General features: G+C 43.8%; 1 protein-coding gene across 4 annotated transcripts in view; it reads right to left on the bottom strand.

Annotated features, from left to right (window-relative positions):
- Window positions 1–8,678, bottom strand: part of LOC108539893 (major histocompatibility complex class I-related gene protein) — a 24,472-nt gene extending 15,794 nt beyond the window's left edge. For 3 of the 4 annotated variants that reach the window (XR_001888517.1, XM_017888833.1, XM_017888834.1), the window contains exons 1-2: window positions 8,638–8,672; window positions 8,010–8,214 (exon numbers count right to left, since the gene is read on the bottom strand). Coding sequence is in view for 2 of the 4 variants with exons in the window: in XM_017888833.1 (XP_017744322.1) it covers window positions 8,010–8,208 (199 nt within the window). In the remaining 2 variants the exon portion in view is untranslated. Of the gene's footprint in view, window positions 1–5,001; window positions 5,124–8,009; window positions 8,215–8,637 lie in introns of all 4 variants that reach the window. The other variant, XM_017888835.1, reaches the window with a different exon arrangement.
- Between the last annotated feature and the right edge of the window lie 1,536 nt (window positions 8,679–10,214).

Raw genomic sequence — 10,214 nt, 5'->3', positions numbered from 1 at the left:
ATATATATGCAAATCTGCAATTGATTTTGAAATAGCTCTATTTTTTCACATCTGGAAGGTTTTGTGGCTACTCTGGAGGAATGCAACTGTCTAAAGGAGGAGGCCCCAAAAGGAGGAACAAGTTGTGAATATTAGTTCTCACACTTCCTTAATATTTCATTTGTATATCCAATGCTTTTTCTGTGACAGCCACTCTTCTAGGCCCTAAGCTTATACCAGACCAAACAGATAAAAATCTCTGCCCTCATGGAGTCTATACCCTAGTGGGGGGAAGGGGAGAAGACAGACTACAAAATAAAATATATAATTTTTTTAAAGTACAGTGGAGAAAAATAAAACTGCAAAGAGGAATAGGCAACACTATTTAAAAAAGGAAGGCCTATTAAGGAAGGTCTCCCACAAAGCTGAATTCTGAGCAAATGCCTGCAAGGAGTTGGGAAGACAGGCAGGTATCTGGGGACAGCAGTCTGGGCAAGAAGGGTCATGCCAAGGCCCCAGGAAAGAACATGCCTGGCACATTCCAGGAGCAGCACAAAGGCTTGTGGCTGGAGTTGAGGGAGTGAGGGGAAAAGAAAGAGGGAGGAATCACTTCCATAGTTATTCATGGGGAAAAAAAAACCCACGGAGAGCAGACTCCCGGCAGAGAATGTGGAAAGGAGAAAAAAGCAGGAAGAAAAAAAGATGCTGTGTTGCTGAGCTAAGCTGGGTTGGTGTAGAATATCCCCTGGAATCTGGGTTTTCTATTTTTATGATCTCTGGGGTCTACATTCCTGGTAGATGCCAACAAGCAAAAAAACCTCCAGTATTAACAACTTGGGGCATTAGTGACCAATAGCAGGATTTATTCCAGGTAAGTATCACCAGCATCATCTCCAAACATAATATTTACAATTCATGTAACTTTGCCTTCTGATAAAAATGTAATTTTCATAAGAATTTATATTATCTGAAATTAAAAGAGGTAGAGAGAAATACGGTCTGTTGAAAATACTGTACAAGTAAGTACTGTGTCTTTTTTTTTTTTTTTTTGAGACAGAGTCTCACTCTGTCACCTGGGCTGGAGTGCAGTGGCACAATCTCTGCTCACTGCAACCTCTGCCTCCCAGGTTCAAGCGATTCTTCTGCCTCAGCCTCCCAAGTAGCTGGGATTACAGGTGTCCGCTACTACATCCAGCTAATTTTTTGTAATTTTAGTAGAGATGTGGTTTCACCATGTTGGCCAGGCTGGTCTTGAACTCCTTCCTCATGATTCCCCCTGCCTTGACCTCCCAAAGTGCTGGGATTATAGGTATGAGGCACAGTGCCTGGCTGTGTCTTTCCTTTTTTTTTTTTTTCAACTTCAATCTAATTCTGATTCTTGATTTTGAAACAATTGTTCTCCACCAGCCAGCCTTGACTTCGAAGTCCAGGCCCCGAAAGGCTGGACTCGCTCTGTCAGTCACACCCATCCACCACTCGTTCAGCCCAGCGTGGCTCTGCTCCAGGACATCACAGCCCTCTCCTCTTCATTTGCCATGGACCCAGTTACCCATCTGGTGCCTCCACAGGAACAAGTCATGCTTGCTCCTGGCTGGGCTTTTAAAATGTGACCTCTGCTGTGGTGGGAAGTTGACTGACACATGTTCAGTCAATAACTCACAACAGAAAAGATGAGGGAAAGTCCAGGTACCCTCCCTCTCATAGTACATTAAACCTTGTGATAATTTATATCCTACCAGGATTTGTGGCAGAGATAATCAGATTTCGAATCATTTGGAAAGGCCAATATTTGACCTACAAAAATAGCAATTTCATATCATTTGATCTAATCTTCCATTTCTCTTTTCTTGCCCTAATAATTTTGAAGTTAAGTCTCTCTCCCTTTCCATGAACAGATCGTCAGCACCAACTCACTTATTAAGCTGAAATATACAATTTAGAATTTGGTCTTCTGTCTAAGCCAGTCAAGCTACTTCTCAAAGGGCATCTCCTGCCCTGTCTCATCAGCTTCTGACAGACAGTGCTGGAGAACCAGAACAACACAACCAAACAGCTCTTAGGCCAGGTGCAATGGCTACTTGATAGTTCTAAATCATGTTCCCTTTAACCTGTCCGTTAACCAGTTGGGCCATTCTTACAAAAGAATGTGAAAATCACTGGATTGTAAAATAATTGATAAAGTGTTTTCACACGTTCATCCATGAGGGCAATTTTTTTTTCTTTCTTTTCTTTTCTTTTTTTTTTTTTGAGACAGAGTCTCGCTGTGACACCCAGGCTGGAGTGCAATGGCATGATCTTGGCTCACTGCAACCTCCCCCTCCCGGGTTCAAGTGATTCTCCTGCCTCAGCCTCCCGAGTAGTTGGGATTATAGGCACTCACCACCACACTCAGCTAATTTTTGTATTTTTAGTAGAGATGGGGTTCCACCATGTTGGTCAGGCTGGTCTCGAACTCCTGACCTCAGGTGATCCACCCGCCTCAGCCCCCCAAAGTGTTGGGATTACAGGCGTGAGCCACTGCACCCAGCCTCATGTGGGTAATTCTTATCTATTTAGTGTCTATTATATACAAGGAATTCGAGTCAATGTTAGGAAGAGAAGAACAAATCAGATACCAGCCCTTTCCTCCAGGAACTTACAGTATTACTGGGGAGCTAAAGCACATAACAAATAAATGCAATGCCACCACACACAGCAACAAGCAGCAAGTGCCAGAAAAGAATACCAATGGAGTGCTTCAGCCACTTGGAGAAGAGAGACTGTGGTCCCATGAGAAGGTATCCACTGGGAAATGTTCCAAGGAGAAGGTGGCAGATCACAAGGGCTTTCAATGAGGCATAAAGGGCAGCAGCATCTTAATCATAGTCATCACAACTGCATTTGTTTCTTGAGCATGTACCTTGTGTTAGGTACCATTCTAAGTCCTTAATAAACACGGGTTTCACTTATTCTTCTAACAAACCTTTGAGGTAGGTCTTATAATTCCAACCCACAGATAGAAAATAGGTGCAGAGAGGCTGGGTATGGTGGCTCACACCTGTAATCCCAGCACTTTGGGAGGCCACGGCGGGCGGATCACCTGGGTCAGGAGTTCAAGACCAGCCTGGCCAACATGGAGAAATCCTGTCTCTACTAAAATTACAAAAAATTAGCTGGGTGTGGTGGCGCATGCCTGTAATCCCAGCCACTCGGGAGGCTGAGGCAGGAGAATCGCTTGAACCCCAGAGGCAGAGGTTGCAGTGAGCCGAGATTGCGCTGTTGCACTCCAGCCTGGGCAAAAAGAGCAAAACTCCATCTCAAAAAAAAGAAAAAGAAAAGAAAACAGGTGCAAAGATATTAATTGCCCAAGATCATCCTTAGAATCCATAAGTGAAGGAACCAGGAATCACACTGTGATCTCTCTATGGGAAGTCCCTCTACCTTAAGACTACCCAACTCTCCCTAGTGTAGAGGGCGCTTCCTAGAGCAGGCTGTCTCAGGCTTCCAGCCCCTGGATTATCACTGCTCTCTCCCGCCCCCTTGTGTCAAGGATGACTCACTGCCTCTGATTTCCCAGTCCTGGGGCCACAGGCTCCAAACCTTCCTACACACAGGTGGCCGTGAGTCCTGATTGGATAACCAGGTCAACACAGTTTGATTCTTTGTTGGCTCTCTCAAGCAGTCCAATGCCTTAATAAGGTCAAAATGATGGTGATTCCTGGGAACCACTCTTTGGAATTTCGAGCATCGTGGGAATGAGGGGAGAAGTAGGTGGCGATATTTTTTAGTTAAGGGGACCTTTGGACACATCTCAGACCATGTTTATGGTTCTATGTGCAGCAAGAACCATTAGTCCCCTCTCCTAATGACTTGTCTAACTACAGGAATTTACTGAGAGCATAAAAGTGGCAACTGTGACAACTTTGGCTTGTGAGCTACTTTTCTGAGGCTACCCTTTTGAAGGTTGCCAGTGTCTCACTTCATATAGGTTTATTCTTTTCTGAATGTCCAGTAAGCACAGTCCTAGCTGCTGGAAGCACAGTCCTAGCTGCTGGAACACATGAAAGTCCCAGCCCTCTGAGCTAATTTCTAGACAGGAGATCGCCAATAAATGCATATATAATACAAGGTCAGGTGGAGATAAAGGTTATGAACAAAAGTAAAGCAGAGAAAAGAGAGAGTGGAGAGGAGGCCTGATCTTTTAGATAGAGGGACCAGAGCAGGTGGCACTTGAGCAGAGATGTGAACGGAGTAAGGAAGTGAGCCCTGTAGGACCATGTGGAGTTTTGGAAAACGAATGAATGAGCTCTGCTGTCTTTTTTCCCTCAGTACTTTCTGTACACAATGATGACTATATGTCTCATGTCTCCCTGAAAATCTCAGTTCTATAAATTTTAGTCTTCTAAAACGATCCTTTGAAGTTATAACAAAATGTGACTTAATATGTATACTCTTCAAAGATTTTCCCCAATAAATATAAATTCAGACATCAGAAAAAACATCCTTTGTCATCTGTCTCAATTTGAGTTCCCTAAAATAAGTGTTCAAAGAGTCATGTGTTTGATCTTTAACTTAGGTTCCTTCCCTCCAGTTCTTCGCAATACTGTGGGGTAGGAGGATTGCGGTCAAGTGAGAATAGACAGCTATTTCAACTAGTCAAAAGAAAAATTTACAAATTAGTTGAATTTCTCAAGTTTAGATAGATTCAACGCCAATTAAGAAGAGGGCCTTAAGGGAGTGAAACATTGTCTTGGAGAAATTTCTATGGTCTGTACCTTGGCAACAGCTCCATGGAAACAGACTGAAGCCTATCTAATAAAGTCTATAGAAAACGCCCATATTTTCTCATGTTAACTCTTTGAACTCAAGGTCACTTCTAAGCAGATAATATGCAAGTCTGTTTTTTAACACTAGCCCAGTTGGCAGCCTAGGGAGCTTATCCATCATCAGACCTCGCCTGTGAAGGACTCCACCATTCATGAAGTAGATTGATATAGCAGATTGATACAGCCATAAAATGATAAGTAATACCAAGAGACTGACCTTGGTTATGTCAAGATGAAACACACAGACCACATATGGCTATGAATGAGAAATCTCATGCCAGTCCCCAGTCTGATTACACCCACCCATATCACCAATTCCAATTCACAGTTTCACGCAGGCTGAAATGAAGAACAAGATGAGTTGTAAAAGCATGAAACACCTTTTTAATACAAATCCTGCAACTACAGTAAGCCACAGTTTTGAATTTGCAGTCATTATTACTGCCCAAGCTTTCTATGGCTCCGAGTCAAATAACTGATTTCTTAGGGACATTACCTCCGAACATAAATTCACCCAGCAAACATTTACTAAGTGCCTGTTGGGCACTAGGTAGTACCAGAGAAATAAGAAGAAAATGAAGATATCTCTTTCTGTCTTTAAGGAGAGCCTCAAAGGGAAGATTTTTGTAAACGGAAAATTATAGAACTGTGAACAGGAGCTACAGGAGCACAAAGGAAGGAGGAGTCAACTGCAGGCTATGGAGTCAATGAAAGCAACACACTGGAAGTGATATTGGAGTTATGTTGACATTTCCTGGAGTATGCCCACAACACTTCAGTATCTCCTCCTGTGTTTCCCCATCTATTACTGGTATATAGCTCCCATTCAGGGCTAGCACTAGGCATAAATACCAAGTAGACCAAGTCTTTTTTCATAATCTCATCCTTTCCCAGCCAGTGTCCCTCAAAGCCCAGGAACGTTCAGTTAGGGTCCTAGCAGGAAACAGCTTTCAAGCCAGATGGGTCATGTGAGGAGACCTTAATGAAGGGACTCCTTGCAAAGATATGGTCAAGGTTAAAGGAACAAGCAAGGATGATGGGCACCCGCAGGCTAACAACTATGGGAAGCCATTATCACCCCTAGGGCTTAAGAGAGAAGAACAGCAAATACTGTTACTGAAGCCCAATGGGAGCTAGAACCATGAAGAAGGGGTTATTTAGGAAAGACAACATTACAGAAGAACACAGCTACTGCCAAAGACATTACCGAAAGTGGGGAAGGAGCAAGAAAGATGTATCCCAGCCTCTCTTTCCTCCCCGCTCTCTGACCTCTCTCCCTTCAGTGTCTCCCATTGTGTGAACCCAAGCAGAAATCAGTTTGCAAGAGAAGCTACGTGATGCAGTCTAGCAGTCAGCCTCAAGGACACAGAACAGAACAGAGAAGGACGCACTCTAAGGAGTCAAAAGAGAACAGCCAGCACCAAGTGACCTTCCCTTGCCTTTATAACTTACTTGTTTTATTTCCTGTCCCCCCAATTACCAAAGTGACAAGTCTTCACACCCAGAGGTGTAAAGACATTGTGGAACAGCCCTGGACCGAGGGCCGGAAGATCTGCAGTCTCCTTCAGGTTTCTCCTTATGTTGAGCGTGGTCACTGTCTAGGCCTAGAGAAAAATCTAGATCTCATCTTTAAATGGGGATATTTTCTTCACCTACCACAAATAGTGAGATTGTCACAGGAGACAATATGTTTAAGGAATATTATTCCATATTATTGGAGAGCTCTTTGAGAATCACATGCAGGTAATATATAAGCTTTTTTACTTCCAAAAATATCACCCTTTACCTCCCTCCTCCTTTCCTCTTTCATCTTCTGTCTCTTACCCTCACCCCCAATCTTTCCCGTAAATGATGAGACTTTCTGGATTAAATTTTCATGGAAGCAGAGACTATGTCTGTCTTGTTTGCTGCTGTATCCCCCAAAGTGCCTGGCACATAGTAGGCCATCAATCAATATTTGAACAATTAACACATGGATTTTTTTTTTTTTTTTTTTTTTTTTGAGAGGGATTCTCACTCCATCACCCAGGCTGGAGTGCAGTGGCATGATCTCAGCTCACTGCAACCTCCACCTCCTGGGTTCCAGCGATTCTCCTGTCTCAGTCTCCCGAGTAGCTGGGATCACAGGCGTGCACCACCATGCCCAACTAATTTTTTGTATTTTTAGTAGAGATGGGGTTTCACCATGATGGTCAAGCTGGTTTCAAACTCCTGACCTCAAGTGATCCGCCCGCCTTGGCCTCCCAATGTGCTAGGATTATAGGCGTAAGCCACCACTCCCAGCCATATGATTTTTCAATTTTTTAATTTGTGTAAGTTTACGATGTAAACGTGCAATTTTATTATAGCATAGACTGTGTAGTGGTCAAGTTGGGGCTTTAAGGTATCCATCACCCAAGTAACACACATTGTACCCATTAAATAATTTCTCATCACCCACCCCCCTCGCCCTTCCAAATCTCCATTGTCAATCATTCCACTTTCTATGTGCATGGGTGATTTGAAAGAACTCCTTCCTCTCATGTCCATCAGTCACACCTATGGTGGTGGCCAAGTCTACTGGTGGTACACTGCCCACCAATACTAGTCCTCAGCCCAGAGAGCAGGTGCCTACGGCAGAGAAGCCTGGTGGTTCTAGCCCATGGGCCTTTTTGCCTACTTGAGGCAACAGAAGGCATTTGCTTCCCCAGTGACTTGAGCTCCCCAAACAATGAAAAACTCTCCCTTCTACTCAATTAATATTTCTCACTGCCAGTAAACAAAGCCAGAGCCATCGTTTTATCTTTCTTGGATCTTTTGTTACAGGTATGGCTTGTGTTGAGGAGGGAAAACATAAATAAACCTCAACAATGGATCTGCTCCACTGTTAATGCCCCTGAAACTCTGACTACATCCTCACGAGACTCTGGAAGTTAGAAAAGACGAGAAACAAAAGTAAAAGAAAAAATATGAGCAGAAACGAAAGGAGGCCATGCTCAGAGGGAAAGTGGGGACGTTCCAGAGTCTTTCTAGAACCCCCTCCCTCAGAAGGTGGTGATATCAAAATCCTACAAATATGAACTGGGAAACTGTTCAGGTAGTCCATTGCTCCTGGAGTCCTGAGTGTAATACAACTTTTCTGCCCCTGGCTTCTATATTTTTCGCCACAAGTTTCAGGAAGAAAAGCTGTTCCTTCTAGGCTGCCTCAACTTGGAGTTAGGAGAGAAGAGAACGTGGGATACTCACGGGAATCGCTGTGCTTCACCATTACTACAACGATGAGAGGTAACAGGAACACCATCAGTTCCCCTATAGTCCTTCTCTTTCTGGGTTCTTTAAACCTAAAACTGACAGGTCCCTTCTGAGAACCTCTTGGGTGATTTAGCAACTGAGTGACACACAGGGCCTTCTCCCAATAAGAACAGGGGAAAATATGCAATGTCATCAGTTGCTAGGTTAAAAAAAGACAAACCGAAAGCATGAGCACCTTCTTTGGTAACTTTTAACCCTTTGCTGGTTTCAGACACTGTTTGCTCCTTTTGGTGTATCTGTCTTCACCCTCTTCCCAACTTTTTAATATTTATGGAGCACAGTCATGTTCAAAGCACAGAGAAACAAAGATTAATCGTATCTGGTCAATCAGGGAGCTCAAGCTGCTGCCTCTGCTTCCCTGGAGCTTAGGTTTTTGCTTAAGGGTCAATAAGAAAGAGTCATACAGTTCCCAGGGCTTGGAACTCCCTGCTCTGGCTCCCTATGATGCTGTAGTCTCTATGTCTGAGATAGCAGGTGTCACTTAGATTGTCCTGTAATCTTCAGCTTAGGTCTGTCCTCCCTGCTACTCTAGCACCCAGCACAATAAGCTCAAAACACTTACTGAATAAAGGAAGGCAAGAGAAAGGCCTAAGAGAAGATTCTGAGGGACAGCCACTCAGCTCGCTCAATCAGCAATCGCTAAGATCAACCTGTGGCTACACTGTCATCAGGAGCACATGACAAGCTAGAAAACAGCAGCTTAAGCTTGTCCAGGGAGCTGGGGAACAGGCCCAGACAGGAAAGAGGAAGTAGACATGAAGGGGAGATGTGAATGGAGGCAAGGCCATGAGGCAGGCAGGCTTGAGCTGGGTTCAGGGACCCGGGTTTGCCTCCCCACTATTTAACCATGGGCAGAATCGCAAATTGCACCAAGGCTTGATTTCTTCAACTTTAAAAGCAAATCCTGTCATACATTTCACAGAGTTGTTGAAGGATCAGAAGAAGTGCTGTTTATGATGCATTTAGTAGGTAGTAGAATCTTACCCAGTGGTTTCCTTGTATGGCAGGTTGAGAATTGTCTGCCTCAAAGATGTCCACATCCTAATCCCCAGAACCTGTTACCTTAAATGGCAAAAACAAAACAAAACAAAACCCTTGGCAGATATGATTAAATTAAGGATCTTGAGACAGAGAGGCTATCCTGGATAATCTGGTGGGCCCAGTGTAATCAGAGGGGCCTTGTTAGAGGGATGCAAAAGGGTCAGAGTTGAGGAGATGTGACAATGAAAGCAAAGGTCAGAATGATGCCACTGCTGAAAGAAGGACATGAGCCAAGGAACACAGATGGCCTCTAGAACTAGAAAAGAGAAGGAAGAGATTCTCTTTAGAGCCTCCAGAAGGAACACAACACTTTGATTTCAGCTGATAAGACACATTTTTGGACTTCTGTCCTCCAGAACTTGGAAAGAATAAATTTGCGTTGTTCGAGGCCACTAAGTTAGTGGTAATTTATTATGGTGGCAACAGGAAACTAATAGGTCTACCTTTACCCAGAATAAAATAAGAAGCCAAATAATGAAATTAACATTTGGCCATTTCTCAGCAGCCCCTGGCACCTTCTCTTCTCAGATCTTTGTACTTCTCTCTTTCTTTCCTGTTTCCTTTTGTTATTCATTTAACAAATATGGTCACCTGGGTCCCTCTTTTGGAAAACTCCCCCAATATTCCCAAATGTCTCTCAGTACTGGAATTCCATGGCCGTGTATTTGTTCCTTTGAATTTTTGTTAATATCTTGTTCCAAAAATGCATTCCATACCATAACCTGCTGTACTGACATTAAAAAGTAGGTATGGCAACGATGTCTTTTTTCTTTTTTTTTGAGATGGAGTCTCACTCTGTCACCCAGGCTGAAGTGCAGTGGTGCCATCTTGGCTCACTGCAACCTCCACCTCCCAGATTCAAGCAATTCTCCTGACTCAGCCTCCCAAGTAGCTGGGGTTACAGACATGTGCCACCACACCCGGCTAATTTTTGTCCTTTTAGTAGAGATGGGGTTTTGCCATGTTGGCCAGGCTGGTCTCAAGCTCCTGACCTCATGTGATCCACCCACCTTGGCCTCCCAAAGTGCTGGGATTACAGGTGTGAGCCACCACACCTGACCAATGTCTTTCATTTCAAGTCATTTTACTCTAATTGCA

The sequence above is a fragment of the Rhinopithecus bieti genome, unplaced genomic scaffold, assembly GCF_001698545.2.
Source record: "Rhinopithecus bieti isolate Rb0 unplaced genomic scaffold, ASM169854v2 scaffold_15676, whole genome shotgun sequence".
NCBI classification, from domain to species: domain Eukaryota; kingdom Metazoa; phylum Chordata; class Mammalia; order Primates; family Cercopithecidae; genus Rhinopithecus; species Rhinopithecus bieti.
Note: the sequence above shows the minus strand (reverse complement) of the source record. Positions and strands in the feature narration are given on the sequence as shown.